A 24,511-nucleotide genomic window follows, 5' to 3' on the forward strand; every position below is an offset into this window, starting at 1 on the left:
ACACACACACACACACACACACACACACACACACACACACACACATACACACACATACTTTTACCAGGACTGAGATTAGAATCCCTACCTAACTAGTTATTTGTGCTATAGTGTTATGCGGTTATTGCACGCACCACAGAGCTTACTGGGCTGAGGTCAGTCCAAAGGTACTTCTACAGTGAATGGCATCAGCAGCTCTTATGAAGTAGGGCAATGGGAAGTGTACTAGGTAGGAAAGGATTAAAACACTTATTCCTACACACACACCCACCTACATATGCCAGGACTGTGACTAGAACCCCTACCTATCTAGTTATTTGTATTATAGTGTTACACAGTTATCACATGTGCTATAGAGCTTACAGGACTGAAGCCAGTCCAAAGGTACTTCGAAGGTGAATGACATCAGCAGATCTTGTAAAGTAAGGCAATGGGAAGTGTACTGGTTGGGTAAGGCATCATAATAGTTAGACCTACAGATACACACACACAAAGGTAGGTGATGTCATATTACAACCCCCACCTCAGTACCATCAGACAATGAATCTCATCTTCATGCTGGCACATAACAATGGTTAAAACTGGTATGCAACTGTCTGCAGCAGGACATCACTCTCTGCCATTCAGGGTATCCCTGTATAGGACTCACTCTCTGTGTGTATCTCCCTGTGTGTTTCACTTTATCACTGTCTGTCTCTCTCTTCCCCATGTCTACCTGTGTGTATGCTTGACATACTGTAATATGTTGCCCATATATGTGTGTGTGTATCACATGCAACAGATGCAGAAATACCACATATGGGCCACCTACAGCTGGCTGTGTGTAATCCTGTCTGATGGGTGTGTGGAGACAGTTAGGTGTACATAGCTGTGTGTATGCAAAGACATCTGCATAATACATATATATATATATATATATATATATATATATATATATATATATATATATATATATATATAGTCCATTGTGGTTTCAGACATGGGCCTTATTTCTCCAAGTTTAGTGAATATCCAGTATGACCTTCTATAGTAAGTGTGGAATCCATTCCGGGAATAGTTGTAACTCCAGTTCGGGGTTCTGTGTGCTACAGCCATACCTTGCAACCTGTTTGTGCAGGATATCTGGAGATAGGTTGCCAATATGGAGAAACAATGGCCCATACATAGGGGAATATTGTCACTACTGCTCTTATTAATGTATGAGTTGCTTGAGTTACAAGGTTTGTTTTAGCAGACATTGTCTGACTTATGTAATGTTTGACACTGTAATGTATTGTGTCGTTACCTACTGACAGAAATCATCTGATCATCACAGTCATTTACCAGAGAAGTTCAAGATGGATGATGCACAGACCAATATTATGAGGCAAAGGTGAGGCATTCTTGCACAATCCGGCCAGTTGGGAGGTGTGGCTATAGCCGATTAATTGCTGAAGCTGTGTAAAAGGTCAAGCACCTTGGTGATATACTGACTGGGAATCACCTGGTTGTGTGGTATTCTTCTTACCTGAAAGGTCATATCCTGGTGTGGCCATAACTTTCAACTGTACAGATTCTTACAGATTATCCAGATTTATGACTATCTAGTCAATTTCCCTTAACATTGTGGTTTTCCAGCAAGTTTACTGCAAATCACTCAGGGTTGCAGTCAGGGTATAATGGCCTAACATTAGAGTTTCAGACTTCACACCCTTCATGCCATCCATGCTACTACACACCCCCTCTGTTATTCTATCACCTTTCCAACATTATGAGAGCATTATTTCAAAAGTGTCCCTATATTTGGGCCTTTATCCCACCATTATGTATGGCTTTGTCCAGATTTCTTGCTCTACGAGGGTGAGAGGTATGCTACTAGCATTTAGTGACATGGCCTTTCATTTGTGTTTTGTTGACTATATTATTTTGGTAGTATGGACCCCATGACACTCCTTACAACAGCACTATGGATGAGGCACGGCCTTTGCCAGAGGCCTGTAGGCCCTGTGAAACTGATGCAGGCCATCTGTAGCAAGGCAGTGCATTCAGTCACTCATATGTTCCCAGGCTGCCAGGCAAATGGATCCCCCTGCAGTGACAATGGTAAGTGAGTCAGGTGTTACTGACAATCACTTTCTGTTCGTATTGATCCATCACTCTGGGTGACAGCAAGATGCTGCTTACGGCTAGGGACATACCTGCAAGGGACACATATTCAGCATGCTGCATCATGTCTGTCTTTCTATAGTCCATGAGGTACTTCTGATATCATTCACACCACCATGGACCAGGCTAGTGTGATACCTGTACATGTCATGGGGTGACTTGAGTCCATGTGTGATATGACAGTTTATGGCACCTGCAAAACAAGTACTTGTGACTTTCACCTTATCCTGCCTGGTGTGTGGCACATCTGTGTGTCTCACATTGAAGTCTTCTATGAGTAATATGTTGTGTGTATGGCAAGGCCTTAGTGTTTGCAGGACCCTGGTGTGTGGTGTATGCATGGTCTGTGGTGTGTAGGTTTGGGAAGTTCTCATGTGTCTTTGCCTCTGAAGTGTCCTTTACTTGGGGTCTGATTTGTTGTGGACCTCCACTTATGTGGGTGGGTGTGTGTGTTGGGTATTTGCAGGTGATGCTTACTGACTCCATATAGTGCAGGGAACCTATGTTACTGCAAAATGTGCTCTGCTGTGCACATTCTCCATTTGTCTGGCCAGTGTTTCCCCTCCTCCTTCTGTGTGTCTCTTTATCCTTCTGTAGTCCGGTCACAGGCTTTGCCCACAGTGGCTGCTGTTATGTATTTGTAATTCTGGTGTGAGCGGGGTAAATGCCATAACATCACATATAAGGCTATGGACTACGCAGCTCCGAGCATACCTATTTGGCAGGTTGTCCATCACTGCACCACTACATCTGCTGTGGTCCTCAGACAGTTTGTGTTACTGTGTTATTATGTGGCTACATGTTGGCTTAGCTGTCAAACTGTCACTGAGTCTGACGTCTGGAGAATCCCACATATGTTAGTCAGACAAAGGCCCACACATGGGGACATGGTGTTGATACTGTTCTGCCATACATAGACAGTTGTGGGACCATTTTATTACTTGCTTGCTTTCTGTTATGGTTGTGACAGCTGCTTCTCCACTGTCTGCCATTGATGTTTTGACATGACCTTTTCTTGTTTTGCAAATACTTTGCATGTGAATGCAATGTTAGGACAAGCAGAACAGATATACAATGCATACTTGTGCTCCTTCTGTGACAACCTGCCATTCCAGGAGTATGGCTGTTGGCCAGTGACATGTTGTCAGTGTTGACACAGTAAGGTGGCAGCCTTTTATGACCTGCCAGTACACTGACCTTCAGGTACCTGCTGTGCCACTAGGCACCATACCTCTCTACGTATGAGAGCCAGACATCTGGACAAAGCCATAAGTAATTGGGTGACAAAGGCCTAAATATAGGGACCATTTTAACTATTGGCCTTACAAACTTAGGAGGGTGATACAATAACATGTGTTGCATTAGCATGCATTTTCTATAGGGTGTGAGGTCTGAGACACTACAATCCGTCATTATTTTCTGACTTTAGACATTTGTGGTTTGCCAGTGATTTGCCGCACAACCACTATTTCATGATAGAGACACCACAGATATGATGCAAACCGCTGTACATTCTGCAAAAGGTCTTTACAGTTGGGAGGTGTGGTAGGCACTGTGTAGGTTACTCTGACCTGTGTACTATTCATATGTGTGGCCCCCTGTCCATGACTTGTCCAGCTTATCAACAGTAATGGATACTGATATCTGGACAGTGTGTAAAACTCCCACCGTAGGTGTAGCTGACATGGGAAATAGTTGTCACTGTGATTCACGGAACGTGGCCCTGTCTACCACTGTACTGTACCTAGGCCACTAAGACACAACAGATGGGTGTAAGTGCTGGCCACATCCTGACAGTATTTCCCAAGCATATACATAGATCATTGACCCCTGCATATTGTGGACATGCAACAAATTATCATGTTGATTGGGACAGCCCTGGCAATGTGTGATCTTCTGCTATTACCCTACAAACCTACATGTTACTACATTTCTATGGAAGTATGGGTGTGGGGGAGGCAGACTTGTCAATGGTACACATTTGCACATACTGTGCTGATATTGGCTTTACATTTTTTTTCTATTTAGCATAGTATTGTGCCCTGTCTTGGAGAATAGAGGCATATCACTAGAGAGCACAGGTTAAATTGTAATGGCATACAATTGAGTTCAGACTTCTTACCCTTCAGACTCTTACTGCAACTGGAAGGCCAGCTGTGATATCACTGTGTAAGTCTGTAGGGGGGTATTCCATCATTGTCGCCATTTGTGGGCCTTTGCCTGAAATTCCTTTATAGTTTTATATGGCTGACTTGCTGGGTGAGTCTGGGGGGTGAGTATGGGATCCTCACATTGACATCCATGCATGTGACCTAAGAACCCCCCCCCTTAGTTGGCACCCCGCATACACTGCAGTGGGATTTGTCACCTTTGGTGGGAGGATGACATAATGGTTAAGGTATTTACCTTAAAGACACAAGGTGCAGAGTTTGATTCTCACATGGGGTAACTGGCTAGGCTTCAAATGCCCCAAAAGGGCAGTTAGCCTAGTACTAACCTATGACCTATGATAATACTGCATAGTGTGGGGAAGCCAGTATTGGGCGGACATTTCATGGTGTCCCACATAGCTATCAGTTGTCTGCTGCTACCCCAGCAGGCCATGCCATTCCCTTGCATGCATGCAGTAGTACCATAGATATGATACCAGAACATACTGATACATTCATTTATTGTTAAGAAGACTGACTTACCTTATGCCTGCGGCAGTTGTGTGGACAGTGCTTGAGGGCTCCCTATGTTGGATGCAAACAGTACTCTGCCTATACATGGTAAGTTACAGATAGTGTGATGTGTGTGTCATCCACCAGATATGTCAAGGCAGTGGAACCATGACTTGAGCATCCCACACACATGCTCTAAATTGATCCTGTTTTTTTGTGTGTGCCTCATTATGGTATTCTTGAGTGGGTGGGTGTGTGTGCATTTCTGATGGGTGTCATGATCCATGGCTCCAATGCATAGTTAGCATCCCCCATCAGGCTGCCATATGGGAGGTCCCACTGGCAAATACATGGTACAGCTGTGATGAATGCTAGATGTGGGAGTCGTGATAGCTTCCAGGGCTGCCAGCAGACACATTCATGATAATGCCCTGGGCACTGCACATGACCTGGAAGTTGATGGAGGGGAAGACCTTGCGATTTATGTAGACCCTACCCTGTTCACCGGGTGGTGCTTTGATGTGGATGTGAGTGCAGTCTATCGCACCCAGTACCTCTGGGTATTCTGCTACATGGTGGAAGAGATGCATATTTCTGGCCTCTCCTCACGGGTGTTGGGGAAGTAAATGTGCTCACCGGCATGTGGTAGCATGGCATCCAGGAACTGGTGGAGTACCCTGGATGCAGATGCCTGTGAGACCCCCATTATGTCCCCAGTAGGTCTTTGGAAAGTACCTGTAGCTACTATTCTTATGGCTACACATACTTTGGTATCCACTTGGATGGCTTTCTCTCTGTTGGCTCTGGGTCTGAGTTGAGGCTGGCACAGCTCGATGATTTTCTGAAGTATGTCTCTATCCACCCTGTAGCACTCTACTATCTCCAGATCATGTAGCCCCTGGAAGGTTACTCTGGGTCTGAACACTCTTCTCCTCCTACTCAGTCTGGGGTAGTTGTCAGCATTATCCTCCTCACCACCCTCAGCCTCTAGCACATACTGATAGATCTAAGCAATGGCAGCCCCTAACATTTTTTTGGTTAAAACTCCCCCATATGTGTACACCAATGGTGCAAAGTTTGTGGGAAAACCAGATTGAAAGGTGTTTGCACAGTTTATACTGTTGTGCTATAGATGCTGCCTGTATGAATGGCTGGCTATGATAAATTCCACATGCTTGCTATTTTATTAGTACTTGATTGCTTTTATTCTGCTATTTGCCTTTTTTTTGTTTTTTCCCTTCCCATTTCCACCCCTTTTAAACCCGAGGTATGCCATGCAAACCCGGTGCCCAAATGTAAACAGTCCTGCTATTTCCAGGGTTTTTTTGCTTTGTTTTGTTTTAGACCCAGTGCACAAACCCGTTTAGCTAAAGTAAACATGTTGAAGCAGAAATGGCCCTCCTCTGGACACAAACATACTATTCATTTCATGGAATAAATCAATACAGCCTGAGACACACTCCCTTGCTTAGCTGTGCTTTGCTAAGCTCAACTGGGAGCCGTGGAGCTTCAATATGCTTACACCAAGCATGATACACCCCCTTTTCATGTCAGCTGCTTCTCCTGCTTACACCACTACCTTATAGCTTCTACATGGTTAGGTGCAGCCAGAGAATGGTCTCCCCTTTAGTGATTCAGTAAAATTTGCTTGTTTGCATACCCCACTGCCTTAGTCCCTGGTTACACCACTACATCATAGCCTTTCTCCTTAGCAACCAGTGTTACCTGTTATTGTTTTGATTCTGCATGCCATAGACTATAATGGCAAAATGTAGATTTTTACTTAAAATTAACTTTTCACGTATTTTTTTTATTTTCGGCACAATCCCATTTGCTCGCTTGCTTTGCTATGCTTAAATGGCTGAGATCGGCCCCCAAAAAATAAACTTTTATTTTTATAATTTTGCAACACTTTTCCATGCCGATGGCCATATATTTGGCCATTGGCATGCCTAAAGAGTATAATACATGCTTTACTTTCAGCTGTCATGCCTCCATTTTGATTTGTGCAGAAATGTATTCATCTAGTAACCAAATGCATTTCTGCACCTCACACTATTCCCGCACGGATGCCTGTCTACTTACTAAATCGCTAATTCACCTCATTTGCATAGTTTTCACCAGCAAATGAGGTAATTAGCATTGTTCAGTTGTGTCCATGTGAGAATAGTGCTGTCAGGCTCGTACACGACCCCAGGCTTGTTTACTGGATCGCTTGCCAGCCATATTCCATGCAGGAACGGATTCACTATTCTTATACTCCATGTAAGCTTTATTGGATCCCAGGGTTTATTTTTATAATTAATGTGTTTACAGTAACTGTAAAATGAACAATGAAAAATTATAATACTCATTTTAGGCTACTTCTTTGTGAAAAAATGGATACTTTTGAAAACAGATATTCATGCTTTCACATACAAAAGCGCCAGATAGGCAAATGACATGTTTAGTATTATATATGCTTCACTAACTCTTCCATGTAACTTAAATGCAAAATATATTCAGTCCAAAAACAGGTCTCCTACAGAATGGAATGCCCTTAAAATATCCTTTAGAGGAACTGAAATGTAAAAACAAAAATAATGCACATCAAAAACAGCAACATGCTTCAATGGCTTACATCACTGCAGGCCTCTGAGTAACTAATTAGTTATAGCATACTCCCTTGAATCCTAAATAATACCACTGGTGTGCTTTTATACTTCAGCAGCTTTGCAAATAGATTGTCTTTTCTCTTTTGACTTGAATTTCCAAACCACCCTCCGTCTTTCACTAGCATATAATGCATTTTTCTAGAAATGAACCTCTTTCTTGTAGGGCTGTCTTCTTTTACGACAAGACACAGTACATTTTCTGGTGAGTGTAAATCACATTTTTCAAATTATTTTAAGCACTGTTATGACTTGGTACATCTAAACATATGAATTATGAAACAGCATTCAGATGTCATACTGCTCAGACATTTCACTGTTTAAAAAAAGTGTCAAGCAAATACATTATGCTTATTTTTCACAAATGTGATTTAAAACATTCCAATGACAACCTGTCCTGAAAATCATTATCACTAGTGTGTACAGCTGTAAGTTTGCTTATATTTGGTAGTGATGAGTGAATTTAGTGCTCCTTCTGAATTTACTTCATTAGCTCAATTTGTTACATTCCACTATCTTACTGCTAATTGATCAAAATCGTTTATACTTGTGATTAGCAGCAAATGTTGTTTATGGGTACGGGTACAATCCTCCCCTGCTTCCTCTTACATGATGCTTTTGCCTGACACACCCAACTTACTACACCGCTTCCAAGGTTTCACCTTATAAATCACATCTATGTTTCTGAGTACACTCATTTGTTAGTAATTGGAACATGAGTATACGAACGAAAACCTTCTGTATCTTATAACTTGTGCCTTAAAGCCCTCAATAAACTACTACTCAGCTGTGTACTGTGTTTTATAACAGCAGTTAAACTATATTTGTATAAAATTTGCTAAACAGCTTACCTGTTCGAACTGTAGATGACATTGGTATAGCTGTAGTAGCAGCAGGCATTTTGGAGGCTGACTTTGTAGCAGTGCTTGTAGTCGAACCTAATGTTACTGATGTTAAGGACACAGATGTGATGTGCCCACTCACAAATGTAGGTTCTGTAGGCTGTAACGTTGGCATGGTTCCTTTTACAGTACTACTGGTCGGCTCAACAAAATAGCTGCTTGTAGCACCACTAGTCTTAAGTTCATAAGTCGGTGTAGAAGAAATATGCTCAGTAGTGGCAGGTAAATCTTTTCCTCCAGTTGTCATGCTTTCTGTAGATGTCATTTCTGCAGTGGAAGTAGCCGTTTCATTTGTCATCAAGGCACTAGACTGTGTTGTTTTTGTTGGTAGCAGGGTACTAGTTATTTGTGAAATCCTTTCAGGAAATGTCGTTTGTTGATCAGGACTAGTGGCATCTGTTACATCTAAATGAATGGTGGTTAAGACATTATCTGTCTGTAATGTAGAGACCATGAGTATACTAGTTACAGAAGTTGAAGGTAATTCTGTTGGAATGCCTGGATACAATCCCCCTGAAACAGCCTGAGTGGTTACTGTAGTTGCTAGGCTGTTATTAATGTTACTTTCCTTTTCTGTTAAGATGGTTGGATCTGAATTAGAAGATGAAACTGTAGCATGAGAATCCTCCATAGATGACATTGTGGTTTCTTCTATTGTTGAAGTAAAAAATAAAATATTTGGCTCAGAACTGTTCGTAGAGTTATCAAATGATTGTGTGGATGACAATGAAAGTGATGAAGATGATGCTGTCAAAAGGGAGGAGCGATTTGACAAGTTTATACTTGAGGAGGGTGATGAAGAAGGTGATGGAATTAGTGATGATGTCTGAGGTAACAGGGTTGATGAGACAGATGGTGGTAAAAAGGAGGCTGTATGTGACAGTGGTGACGATGAAGATGATGGTGGTGGTGGTGGTGAAATAAAATCTGAATGTAAAGAATGTGAGGATGTTGTTAATGGTAGTGGTGAAGATGAAGTGGAAATGGTTGATGTGAGGGAAAAATGCGAAGACGATGGCACTGGGGGTAAAAAAGAAGATTGTGGAAGGTGCTGTGGTGTTGAATTCAATGATGGCAAATGGGATGCTGGCTCTGGTAAGTGTGATGTTAAGGATGATGATGATGATGATATATGCACAGATGAGGCCGATGTAGGGGAACTTGAAGATGATAAATGTGTTGAAGTCAAAAGAGAAGGTGTTGATGACTTTAAAGATGGCAAAGCTTGTGAGGATGGTACAGCAGATGGTACTGGTGATGAAACTGATGGAATTACTGAAGCTACAGAAGGAAATGGTGAAGGAGCAGATAATGTTTGTGGGGGGAGCCCTGAAATATCAGAAGAAACTGATGATGATGATGACGATGATGAAAGTGGGAGCATCGGTGAGGGTGATGATAGTGGTTCTGATGAAGGAGAGGGTAATGAAGATGGTGCTATGAAAGAAGAAACAGAGAAAGAGGCTGAAGGAGCTGTGGAAGAGGAAAAAGACAGTGGTACACTGATGGAAACTGAAGACAACGAATTATTAAAATCAGCACTCTGTCGGTCTGTCATAGTTGCATTTGGTGTGCTCACAGATCTTTTGAATAATATGTTAGTAGATCCTGAAAATCCAACTTGAGGATCATTATCTGAAGACAGTGTGACAGAATGAGCTGTCAGATCAGAAGAGTTTGCAAATGACTCTGTGGAAGGCACATGACGGACCTCTTTGCGTGTTGTGTCATTAATTGCATGTTCTAAATCCGATGATAAAGTTGTATCAGATGAACTAGAAACAAACACTGAGAGCCCTGTTACAGATACAGAAGTGTGATTAAAAGTTAATATCTCTGATGTTTTTTCCTGAGTTTTTGTTAATGTTGTAGTCCTGTGAATACTATTATTCAGCAATTCTGAAGTCCAGCTTCCTGCATTAGTGGTTATTTGCTGATGATCTGTAATTCCAGTGGCTAAAAACAAATAAAAAAATATAATCAGTTTATAAAACTGCTACATTTTTTAATTATTTGGAAAAAAGTCTTAAACATAGTTCACACAGAGCTGAAAATGAGCAATTTGTGTTATTTTTGAGAACTTGTAATATACTGTACCCAGAATGTATTTCTATATTGTACTAACAGACCAACAGTGAAAATTCACAGCTTATCATGACATAGGAAGCTCACAGTTAGAGACTGATTGCACACTTCACAGGCACCAGACCATCGCTCCTTACAGATAGTTTTCTTATACACAACCAATAATTTTAATGCAGGTTTAATGCCAGTTTCTTTATAATATTACAATTTGCTCCAAAACGTTAGTGTTAGTTGAGTACATACATCAATAGCAAGAGCAAAAGCATCCCTCTGACAATAACTGCTGAATTTTGTTAAAATCTGTTACTAAGCAGTACCATAACATAATGCATACTAATTATTTGTCCCAGTACTGCCTGCAGTATTTGTTCTCATTAGATATATACAGCCATTCAAAGTCTGTAAGTGTGGATGGCAGATTTAAAAGAGTCCACATTTTGGGGGTATGTCCTTACCTCATAAATGTGAAAACTCATAGATAATACAAATATTAGAGGTTGTGCAGGAGGTAAGGCTCTCTGCATGGTGGTATCACTGATATTTTGTTCTGCTATTCAGACTTTTGAACTCACAAAACAGCAATTTTCTTCTGGGGAGTGGGGGGGGGTCACTGAATGATCATAGCAGTTCCACTTCAGACCAAGCCAGATTATAGCAATGAAATAGACCTCTCAACTATTCTTTTTTTTGGAAAAACATTCCTATTTTCAGTTCTGAACCCTGCACATGATGTACCTATTTTTTGAAGTGTGTCCCTATTTTCAGAATTGACTTGCCACTTTACACAATTTTCCATCTCCCTTCTCATCACATGATTTTTTTTAATCTGTCTAGTACACAGAAAACCACATTACATGACAAGCATACTAGTCTAATCAATAATTTAATGAAAGAGGACACACATCCAACATCTCTCCCTTTCTCCTAAGCAACAATAAAAGGCCTTGTGTGGTAGAATTTTGCGATAAAGTTCATTAATGTCTACAGAGTTTACACTATCTCTTTGATAACATGTTTATATTTTCCATAATTTTTGTCACACTCTTGTTTTTAAACTTGTATTTTGGAGTAGTATTCCACATTCATACTGGAAGCAGGAAGAGTTATGTGCTATTTGGTGTTCAAATTTTATGATAATTAGATGTCCAGGTCCTTTGTTCCTGTTTTCAATGTCTAAAGGTTGAGAGGTATGCAGTGAAATCCAACAAACTTAGCAGAAAATCAACTAAATAACCAAAGATAAAGAAGATAGAAAAAAACAGACAGAGAAGTGTTCCAAAGGTTTTATAAACCAAGCACAGCAACATATACAAAGGTATTATGCTGGCAGATTAGGCTTAATGCCACTACTTTACCAGGACTAAATGACAACCTTTCATTACAAAGTGATTTTAGAAATGTAAATGTGTTAACATTTTATTATACTGTGTTGTTATGTGGATTATGATGTAAACACAATGTTATATAATTAGCATACATATATTTTTAATATAGTAAATATTTATACTTACTTTTTAACCACAACTTTTTAGCTTTTAACACTGAACATAATTTAACAATTAAATATTATTTCTAGTTCATTAATAACTTTTTAGTTTAAACACAAGTAATATACATATAAAAACAGTTTATGTACTTACTGTATAATAACTTTGATTTTGTTGACTGGTCCTAACAGTTTAGTTATGTTTTGAGGATGTATTCATATTGTTTCTGTATTTTTAAAGCCCTTGATCTGTTAATTAAGTATTCATGATCTTGGAGTTTAAATTTGAAGTGATTGGTTCTTGAGCTAATTTAAGTTAATTCTTGTTTCAATTTGTAAAATTCACTCTGATGAAGTCCCAATAACATTTGGAAGGGTCGAAAGCACTTAGTGTACTTTTTAGATGTTGCAGCGTAATGAAATGTAGTTTTAGTCTTATGTTTAATCAACTCTCTGATGTACAGGAAGCTTGTATGACATTGTGTAAGCACACAGACCATTGTTTCTCTTCCTCCAGATTCGTTACAGTTTGCGTGGTATGTGTATGTGCATACGAGTTTGGTGCCACAGTTCAGCTAAAGCCACAATAAGTAAAAAAATGATTATATTCATTATAATGCAACACTATTCTTTATATAGTTAGTAATGCTTCAGTAACACCTTGAATTCCTGGACAAATAAAATAAATGGCAGTAAGGTCAGCGCATATATGCAAGAGCCATCTAGGTTTGAGCATGAGAAGAACTGACCTACAAAATGGTGGGCATCGTGAGGTAGCAGTTGAGAAAAAGTCTGTGCTGTAAACAGCTACATAAGGAAATTATCAATACAAAAGGATTTAAAGGGAGTAAACATATGAAAAGCAGACTATTTGATATATCTGTATTATTAAATGGCATATACACAGCATGGTTTGGGGATACAAAATACTTACAATCTTTGGATAACAGTTATGTACAGTAACAAAATGTTACAAATTAATAATGATAGCATTACAGGTAAAGAAACTTGGTAGTCAAATACTGTCGCAATCAATATATGTATTATGAAATTGTGATAACCCATCAAAGAAAGTATTAATGTTAAAATATTATGGTAAAAGAATGTACAGTTAATTTATAGCCATTGAAACAGGGACTATAGTGCAATCACAGTGATGTTCCAGTCCAAACCAAAGTGAGGCAAAACAATAATATGAATGTACAACAACAACTGTAACATAAAAAAAAACTGAGGAAACAAAACTACCAAATTAAATGGATGCTTAAAATGCACAAATTAATGCACATCTATCTGTAACAAATGTGGCCATGCAAAAGGAAACCACGAATGATGCACTGTTGTCAAATGTACATGTCCTAGTAGCAAGAGGATGACAAGATGGGGGATAACTAATGGCACTGTGATTTTGCTGCTAAGAAGGGTTGCTGTGCATATGGCAAGAAATCTCACAGTATAATTAAGAGTAGTAATGGCTACATAGCAGTAATCCCTCCTAGTATAAAGATTGAAGAGTTAGCCAAAATATATGCCAGATATCAGATATCCCAAAATGTGTATTTTCCTGCACTGTTGGGAGTAGAAAAATGTACCACGGTTATCATAGTGACTCCATGGTCCTCAGATGACTTAGTGTTCTTAATTACAGTGAACAAATGGTCACAGCAGCCAAGAGTCACAAGCATGGAGTCAAGGATAAATGAAACAGTAGGATAAGTACTATGAATAATGTCGGTAGAAAATAGTTTGTCTAATCAAATTGCCACAAGTAGCTATCCACAGTTCAAATAAAAAAAAATTAAGAGATTTGTGAAGAAATATGTTATTAAATACTTTGCATTTACATCTGACTACCCAGCAATATGTCAGCTGGATGAAAAATCCTTCAAAAGATTCAAGGAAATTTAAATTAAAGAGATATGTTGGCTTTCATCCCAGTAAGTAGAATAAATGGACCAATTAGCTGAAAGGAAGGCTAACAGTCTGCAGGCAACACAGCCAAAAAGAGAGCAAAAATAAAAGTTTTTTTCAAAATTCAGAAAGTCCTGGCCAGTGGCCTCAAGGACTTACAAATGGCAAACAGACATACAGATTCAAATAATACATATCAGAGCTGCAGATGAAGGAGATTGTACCTGGACAACATACATGGTCCACTTCAGACATTTCCAACAAGCAGATGGTCTACAGTCAGTTATTATGGCAATTGTGCATTGAAGAACCATTTGATGTGTGCTATCACAGTACTAAAGTGGTGACTAAGGCCCTGGCAGCTGTTAAATGCATTCTAATCCCAAAATGGATATACAGCAAGACCTGTAACGGTAGTAAAATGAATAAAAAAAGAGCTCAGGCACCTCTTTTCACATGTATTTGTATAAACATATCACTCAGCTTGAGAGATCTCAATGATTCATAACCGATAAGAGCAGTGGCCTCAAAAGTCTTATTTGTCAGGGCATGTTGGGAGTCCTCTCTCTGTTCTCAAGTCATTTATGGACTCTTCTATAGAGATCTTTGGCTAGCCTTTGGAGCTGTGAAAGATCCCACAATCTTTGAATTCCCATTTCTTTTCAGAACAAAACCTTAATTGACAGCTAAATCAGATATATTGTGTGATAGATTCATATCCCAACATATCCCCCCCACCTCTGAACCAAACTTATGAATATGGATTATTGACAAGAATTAGCAATAGAACAAATTGCAACCTCTGTCTTATGCAAGGCAAACAATACCCTAAACATTTCAGAAAGAACAGCACAGGAAACAGTAGGTTGCAAGAAATATCCATTTAACCAAAATTAAGTAGCCGGGCAACTACTGATACAGGAAAAGACAGTTTTGATAGCCAACTCCCATTGTTGAGATGTAGTAAGGATGTTGGCATTTGGCTAAATTGTCCTATTTGCCAATTCAACAAAATTTTGGTTGAGCTTAGGTTAGAGCCTTCTCTTACTGCCTATATTAACTGCCATTCTTGCATTAATTTATTGGCACTATTTCAGATTCTTTATTTCTCTTCATGACTACATTATGTTTTTGCACTACTAAAGATGGTGCAATTTGTATCAGCCCTCCTGCTTCCTGTGCATTTGTGTTTCATTTAGTTACTAACCTAAAATTGCCAGAAAACATAAATATATGATAGAGTCAATGTGCAAGGTACAAATGTACATTTTATTTTCATTATCAGTCCATTTCCTGGGGCTGTGGGGCTGCACTGACCAAGAAACGTTGCTGTCCAGTATATAGGACTGGAATCACAAAAAAGGGCTACTGTGATTAGTAGCCCACATGGTTGTTCAGATCCGAAGAGTTCCTATCCTCTCTTTTCCTAATCCTAATTACTTAGGTTCATAGGTTCATAGGTTTATACTAGGCTATCTGCCCTAAGGCATTTATAAGCCTAGCCCAAATTTTTGTGGCTTACGCCACCCCTTATATGAAAAAATACTGTGCCCATTAGTTTGTTGTGCCTCTGTCCAGCAGTGACACAGAGATGATTCCCGGGGTAAACCTATGATCTCCCATCCACAGGTCTAGATTTCTCTTGAACAGAGTCAGCGAGGTGCTCTGCCTCACATGGACCGGGATTTTATTCCACAGCATAGGGAGTCTCTGAGTGATACATCTATCCCTCCAGCACGTCCTATTTATATCCGTGCTAAGGTTTAAGTCACTTGCTCTAGTGGTTTTGGTGGATTTGGATTTTTTGAGGTGGAGCATGTCCATTAATTCCGGGTTGGACATGGCCTTGTATGTCAGGCATATGTCACCTCTGAGCAGACGGTATGCGACTGAATAGAGCTGGAGTTTCTTCAATCTGGCAGCATATGACAGATTTTGGAGTCCCTTTATCCTTTTGGTGAGGACCTTTTGGGGTCTCTCCAATTGCTGCAGATGTCGGGTGAGATACATCCCAAATGGGGCATTGTACTCGATCATTGGTCTGATAAGTGAAGAGTACAGGGGAACAATGACCTCACTAGATCTGGATGTGAATCCCTTCATGATCAGGTGGGCAATGTAGAAGGTCTTTCTAACCACTTTAGCAATGTGAGTGTCAAAGAAAGGCCACTGTCAACCTGGGTCCCCAGGTCCCTGATAACCTCTTCTGTGCTTAGTGGATTGCCACCTATATGGTAGCTTGGGGTTACCTTGTTTTTCCCGAAGGGTATGACTATACATTTTTTGGCGTTTAACTTCAGGCCATGGCTCTGGCACCAGCTATCTGTTTCCGTGAGTCCCTTCTGAAGGATATCCGTGTCCGATGCACTTTCCACTATGGCGCCCAGTTTGCAGTCGTCTGCAAACTTTGTCAGCCAAAGTCCTCCCATGTTGGCCTGTACTTCTGAGAAGTAGATGCCAAACAATAGGGGGCCAAGGACCGAGCCCTGTGGGACACCACTTGTGACCTGCTTGGAGTCTGACACAGCGCCAGCAACTCTAACCCTGTGGGTTCTGTCCTTAAGCCAGTTTGCAACCCATCTTGTGACATATGGGTTTACATTTAAGCTGGTAAGTTTTTCTACAATACCCGTGGGGTATTGTGTCGAAAGCCTTTGCTAGGCCTAGGTAGGCTGTATGGACTGCCTTTCCCTCATCAATGGCCTTGGTGACTGTTTCGAAGAAGTCAACCAAGTTCAAAAGGCATGATCTTCCCTTGACAAAGCCAAACTGGGTCGGGTCCAATGTCTGCAAGTCCCCTATATCTTTGTTTATGAGCTCCATTATGATCCTTTCCATAGCTTTGCAGACTAGACTTGTTAAGCTTATGGGGCGGTAATTACCAGGGTCCGTAGAAGTGCCGCCTTTGTGGAGTGGGACCACAGTTGCCGTACGCCACTCCTTGGGCACATATCCTGTGGTAAGGCTGAGATTAAACAGCTGCCTTATGTGCGGGTTTAATTCCTCATTTAGCTCGTGTAGCACACAGCCGGGGACACCATCCGGTCCCATTGATGCTGTGTTTTTAGCTTTAGAGAGAGCAGCTTTCACCTGCGCATTTGAGATGTCCGGGAGGCTACACTCGGCTGGGATAGTTATCTCTCCTTTAGGGGGTAAGAGAGGTGTGAAGTTTGCACTGAGCCTGTCTGCCAGTATGTTGGCAATGTCTGTGGGTTCAGTGATTTTTGTATCATTTTGGACTAATTCTGAGCATATCTGGGAGTTTCCACCCAGGTTCCTAACATAGCTGAAAAAGGCCTTATGATTGTCCTTTGAATCCATGGAAATTTTCCTCTCAAAATTTTCCTTAGTTGATTTTATGAGTGCTCGTATTTTTTACTAATAATGATCAGGGTGACTTCCCTTTTATGGATTTTGTTCTATCATGTAATAGCTTTCTCCTCTTATTGTAAAGTTTGTTAATGGCTGGGGTCCACCAGACTGGGCGTTTGCCCTTTGTGGAAAGAGTCTTGGTTTTATTTGGGATTGCCTGATCCATGCAGTCCTGGAGGTGTTCATAGAAGGCATTTGTAAGGGCTTCCAGAGCTTGGGTTGTGGTTTCCACTGGCTCAGGGGCCTTGAAGGATACCACACCAGTCTTGAGTAGTGTGAAGTTTGCTTTAGAGAAGTTCTTCACTATGGTCTTTTTGTTTGGGGTGGGGGCGGGATGTGGATTTCCAGTGAGATTAGTTTATGATCAGATCTCACCAATGAGGGATATACTTCCGGTGTGGAGCATTTTGTCCCCATGTTTGTGACAATGAGATCTAGTATATTTTCTCCTCTCGTGGGAACAGTGACTAGCTGTTCCATGGCATTTGAATTTATGAACTCCAGGAACCGTTGGGCTATAAAGTTAGGGCTTGAGTAATGTTCCCAGTCTATATTCGGGTAGTTGAAGTCACCCAATATGATGGTGTTTGGAGATACATTTATACCCTCCAGTGTCTTCAGGAAGGCTGTGTGGGGTTCCTGAGTTTGAGAGGGTGGCCTGTAGCATGCTACAATTTGTAGAGCAGTTTTGCCTATGGTTAGTTGCACCTGGATGGTTTCCGAAGCTTCGTGAGTTGCCACCAACCTGTTTTTTAACTACATCTTTTTTGCTGGGCCAGTAAAATCAATTTACCCAAGCAATCAAGTCTCTTGAAATTAGTAATTTTACTTGTAACATAGCATTCCCCTTCAAGCAATGTGATCTCTAGAAATAATGAACTGCTTTTTAGACTAATACCACCACCACCACACGGAAAATACACACACACACACACACACACACACGCACACACGCACACACGCACACACACACACACACACACACACACACACACACACACACACACACACACACACACACACACACACACACACACACACACTTTCTAATAATTATCACTTTATTAATATAAATGTGTTGTCCTGTAGCTTGTCCACGCCAACCACAAAACATTCTTTACCTCCAACATATTCAGTAGCAAGCAGACCTAACCACCAGCACAGCTCTGCATGCATGACTACCACTGGCTAACTACCGAAATATACAGATGAGCAGTTGCACAGTGCCGTCACCTATATTTATACATTTCAGCTGGTAGTCAGATGCAGAAGATGCAGAGGGTTGTACCAGACTTACCATCTACCTGATGCAAGAAGCTGGGTGACTAATTTCAACCACGGGGCTGCCTTATAACAGGATGCTAAAAAAATAATTATTTCAAGAATGTGGGAGAATTACATAGAGAGAGAACAGTAAAATACCAAGATACTAATTATTTCAAGATGCTAAAGAAGCAGAAAAAGGAGAACAAATTGCAACCTATGTCTTATGCAAGGCAAATAATACCCTAAACATCTCAGAAAAAAACAGCACAGGAAACAGTAGGTTGCAAGAAATATCCATTTAATCCAACATTAAGTAGCAGGGCAACTATTGATACAGGAAAAGACAGTTTTGATAGCCAACTCCCAACCCCCTCTGAGGGACACTAGACAAACACAATATTATTTGTCACAAAGATCAGGATGCTTGGAACTGGGGAAAAATTACATCACCAGTGACACATCATAAGTATGACCAGGATGACAGTAGGATGGAGAAAGGGATCATGTATCAATGCAGCCACTCCGCAGAGCTACTGCAAACCCATTCATGTAGTATAGATTGTGTAGCTTGTATTTGCACTGTTTGTGGTGGGTGCAAGTACCCTAGCAAGCAGTTGACAGCTCCATTTCTAAGGCTAAATTCATATTTACAGAAAGCTAATAATTTACGTGTGTGTGTGTGTGTGTGTGTGTGTGTGTGTGTGTGTGTGTGTGTTTGTAGTCGAAGCTGTCACATCTGTAGTATTGTGAATCATAGATACCTACTTCAGTGTATATTTCGAGTTTGTACCAGTGCAGATGGATTTATACTAGTGCAGATTCTTTTTAAGCCTAACCCAAAGACTGTCCTAAGCCTTTTGGGTTCACCGCCATCTCTGATTTAATTTGAGGTACCTGGAGGAGTTAAAACAGCTTCTTGCTTCTTTGGATTATAAATACTTGTCACTCTTTCACAATGTATTATTTTATTTTTAAATTACACTGATGTCAACACATTTCTATATCATTGGACCTATAAATAAGAAAGATGGATAGTGGTTGCGTTACACCTAGTTTGATGCACAGTTTTGTTTACAGTGACAAGGCACAATCTGTTAAGTAATTATAATTATCTAAAAAGAAGTTGTGGCAGTAGTAAAGCTAATACTGAGAAGATATGTAAATTAATTCTTTATATTTAATGATGTTAGTGATTCAGCATGCACAATCCTGTTGAAAACATGTTGTGTAGCAGATTTTACAAGGCAATGAGTTTGACAATAAAACAAAAAGTCTTGAGAGCTTGAGTGTAATTAAAAAGGGTCTTAAATCTGTAGCTTACCAGTCACAATTGAAAAGCCAAAACCTGGGTCTGCAGAAAGATGATAACTGAACCGCTAAACTTGGGACTGTAGAAAGATGTCTTTTGACAATCATACTCTTAATCAGTTGTGCTAACTAGCTGAAGAAGACCATTACATCATATACATTGTAATAGCACAGCCTTCATTCTTATGTTGTGACTATACTTCCTGTAGTCAAAATATTCAGAACACGACACCAAGGCACAGTAAAGTTTTGTTTGTGATAATACACAGCAAAAAACACACACACACACACACACACACACACACACACACACACGCACACGCATGCACACACACACACACACACACACACACACACACACACACACGCACACACACACACACACACACACACACACACACACACACACACACACACACACACACACACACTGCTTCAACAATCTGGAAATTATCCATCTTCCCATCACCTCATCTGTCTGTCATCACCTTTGGGAGGGAGATACTTTACCAGAGGAAGGGGAGGAACAACAGGAAGGAAGGGAGGGATTCTTAGAGAGAAGCACATAAGTGCTTTAAGTACAGCTTCTGTACTGTGCTGATATAAACTGATATATTATGTGCTTTGGAGACAGATATAGATCTCTCATGGCTAACTTTTTATATGTATCAAAATAGCATTTGTGTTGTTTTAAAATGCAGTTATTTATAGTTCCTTCAATTTCAAATTGTGTAAATCTACTCAAACATGAGACCTGTTTCTATGTGAGTCACTGCAGCATAAGGAAGCTGAGAGACTTAATTAGGTCACATATTATGAACATTCCAGAAATGAGATCCAAATCTCATTCTCTGGGCTTTACAACTCAGTGCAGCAATTACTATGATGGGGGGAGGGGGTTAATTGAAAGATATTCTACTAGTCAGACAATATCAAAGCTAAATTATGGCTGTATGGTTAGGTTCATAGATAATTACTAGGTTAGCTGCCCTTGTGGGCCATTTTAAGCCTAGCCAATCACAAAGATGAGAAGCAAACCATGTACTTTGCGACTATGAGGTAAAACACCAACCCCTTTACATAATTTACAAAGAATAAATGAAGGGCACATTTATTTGACCAAAAGTTCAGTATTAAATATAGAGACTTAGATTTGGTTGTATGCTATTTCCTGATGCATTTTATGATAAAAATAAACAAACAACACTTAACATTAGTGACAAAATATAAAATAATTATAGGAATATAGATACAGGATCAAGCAGTATCAAGAATATATTAAATATAGAGGATTAGGAATGGGTCACTTAACATAACTTACTTATTATGTGTTCGAGACATGTATGCCAAGATATTCACCTCGGATATGAAGCTCAAGATGCGATTCTTAGCATCCATGTTGGGAACACATAATTAAGGGTTATGAAAAGAGACCTGATTATAATTCTTTGTAGTGCATGAAGCTTTATCTTTTCAGAAAGGCAGTACAACACAGTGCCTTTCAGTTACACTCGCCTTGCCATGCCTCTCACTTGTCCAGATTTTATTTTTGCACAATATGTTTGGTCTGTTCCTCAAAATATTTGTTTTTCACACAAACCACATTGAGATTGAAGTCACTAAATAGTGACGTACATTTGGGTTTCAGACTTTGTATTTTCAGAAAATGCAATGTACATGAATTCTGTTATTCTAGCTAATTTCTAAGTTTATGAGAAGAAGTGAGAGACACTTTATTGGTATGGACAGCAGACAGAAACAAATCTGTTTTTCTGTTCCACCCTGTCCTTGCTGGTCAGTACTGGCAGATTTGACTGCCTAGTGGGAGAACTGACCTTAACAAGTTAAGCAAGGGGAAATTAACATTTGTTAATATAGGTTCATAGGTTCATAGGCTCATAGGTTGGTACTAGGTTATCGGCCCTAGGGCCTATACAAACCTAGCCATAACAATTCCCTGGATATTTCTTCCCACAATATTTACTTCCCTGGACCCCTGTCTAGCAGGGCGACTGACGTGATCCCCGGGGTATATGGTCATAGGCTGGGACTAGACTATCTGCCCTAGGGTCAGGTCTTGCTCTATAATAGCACTTAACTGATTTGTCTTTTTCTGAATATCAGAGTGTAATCACTGCATTCCATACACTACAACAGTACCACAGCAAACGTAAGACATACAGCTACTGAGGAAAATGAGAGAATATTTATTAACATCCAGCACTCCCTGTTATTATTGTTTCTAGAAAATGTGAGGATGGACAGTCACCCTGGTACATGCAGCATGCAGGAAACATCTGTACATATGTAAAGGTACTATTATTTTTGATAATTAACTATGAAATGACCGGATATAATCTATTTTCATGAAATGCCTGTGCAGAGCTCAAAATGAATGAAACAAATGAAATAAACACTACTTTAGTGACATATTTTAAGTATTCACCTTACAATAATCATTCCTCTATAAGTAAAAAAGGAAGCCAATACCAGTTCTCAAAGCAGAATTTCTCAATAACAAAACTAGCTTAAGTCAAACTCATTAAAAAATCCGGTACTTACGTTTACAAATTGTTACAATTTGTGCTCGCTGACTTAACGTTTGAGGAGGAAAGTATACAAGTGTCGCACCTGGCAGCAGGGTATAGAAAATACATTTAATTATAATTTTACCTACCTAGATTCTTCAGATTGCTTGTTGAGATCTGTCAGACACATTTGCCCTCATCCTTTTAGAACTTAACAGTAAATAAACCACACTGTACCCTTTTTTTATTATTATTATTAATTTTGTTTCCAAACGATCACCACTGTTTGTTGGCCATGTGATCTGTAATAGCAAGACGGTTGACATGCAGTACTTAAAGAAGAGGCTTAGGAGTTCTTCAACCCAGAAATAAAAACAGCTAAAATACCCAAGCTTGCTGTGTTGTGAAAGCCATGACCTTCAGCATTAATTGTACCTACGACCGAAGGAGTGCTGACAATATAATTAGAGAACTAAAAGCAATCGACTGTCGTGATGAATCGGTATCCTTTACCTATGTCCATTGTGGGGACAATTGGTGGTACAGTTTTAGTAAAGTAAGTGATTTTGGATGAAGTAACTTGGTGTGCGTGCAACATACTTTTCCGATAAAGTCATTTTGCAAAAACAGTATGAATTATGCGAGGTACGAAATTGGGTTGCGATAATACGTAAGTACCAAAAATTCAACCACTGAGACTGCAGGAAAATATCATGTAAAATGTTTTTGCATGGAGAGTAAGCCTTTGCCCCCCCCCCCCCCTTATTGGGGACTTCACTACCAAACACCCCTTACTTATATGCATTAACTCCATAGATGTGCAATATCTGAAAAATGAAAAATCACCCCATAAGTGTGAAAAACAGCTTGCACAACTGTGATCTCACATCAAAGATAATCCTTATGAAAAACCTTCCCAGCAGCTACAATTCATGGACTTAGCTTCCTTCATTGGTCTGTTGGCTGGTTAGATTTTATCAACTTGTAGCTCTACAGTAAAAAAAGCTCATAAAATTATACAGCAACAACCTCCACTTATATCAATATCAGTAAACTGACTGCACTTGTAATTCAAAGGTAATCAACATGATATACATCTTTACAAATCCAGATTTTTGATTAGTTACTCCAAAAGTACAAAAGAGTAGATTAGAAACAAAGATAGGCAAACAAGTTTTGTCTGTAGTTTCTAAGAGTACTGAAAGATCTTCATGATAAAGGCAGTCATGCCTCCTAATGGCTTCTAGATATGCAGTATAATGTGTACAGTGCATGGGCATCATGGACCTACTGCTGTACTAGGAGCATATCCTCGAGTTTATCAGCGTTTGCGTGATCCTTATCTCAAACCATAATACTGTGTAACACAGCTACAAGATTCAATCAACAACAATTTAGGGTAGGCACTGGACACCTGTTATCGCAAAAGCCAGGAAAAGGGCAGTATAATACTCCTCTTGTAACCATAGCATTGATAACACACCTCTGAAATTGATCCCATAGTTAGCAATCTGGGATCCTATGCTGACAATGAACTGTCCTTTGATCACCACATATCCACTGTTGCAAGAAAGTCCTTTTTATTCCACAGCTTATATCTAAAGGTTCTGAGACAAGATCTGGGGATATAACCACTCCATTGTACTTGACACTTGTTAGGCCGATCACTGAGTATAATGCCCCTTTCGGTATATGCCTGTCAAAATGCTTGCCACAACTGGAATGACCACAATGCTTTCTTTGTGATCTGTATCACAAAGACTACTACTTCTGTGGAAGTAGTGTAAAAACTATGCAGATTGTCTCAAGGCCTCGTTCCCCTTCTCAGTATCGCACAGGCTACTGAGATCCGACCTGTGCCTTGCAAATAGCTTCGGAAGATCCTATTCTGTTAGACCTATAACACATTCTCAAGTCCAATAGTACCATCTTTGTTCATCCCATCTCTAAGTTATTTGTATGCAAGTTAAATGGGCTAAAAACTACCATGGGAAAGTAAGGCTAAGCTTTTTAAGAAACTCACAGATCAATAGCCCAACCTTATGAGTACCTATGAGTATATAAACCTATGTAAATCTGCCCCTCCCTCTGGGACAGGGGAAACTGAATTTTAGTTGCTCTATAATCATCTTCCAAAATGATTCTATGGAAACTATGATGCAGCTCAAAAACTATATCACCAGTGCCACACACA

At 39.9% G+C, this 24,511-nt stretch overlaps 1 protein-coding gene across 1 annotated transcript in view; it reads right to left on the minus strand.

The window, feature by feature from the left end:
• HEG1 (heart development protein with EGF like domains 1) overlaps positions 1-24,511 on the minus strand; it is a 556,295-nt gene that overhangs the window by 311,477 nt on the left and 220,307 nt on the right. The window contains exon 2 of the mRNA XM_044075011.1: positions 8,311-10,317. Coding sequence (XP_043930946.1) covers positions 8,311-10,317 — 2,007 coding nt within the window. The remainder of the gene's footprint in view (positions 1-8,310; positions 10,318-24,511) is intronic.

This window comes from Protopterus annectens, chromosome 6.part0 (assembly GCF_019279795.1).
Source record: "Protopterus annectens isolate FY-2018-M chromosome 6.part0, PAN1.0, whole genome shotgun sequence".
Lineage (NCBI taxonomy): Eukaryota > Metazoa > Chordata > Ceratodontiformes > Protopteridae > Protopterus > Protopterus annectens.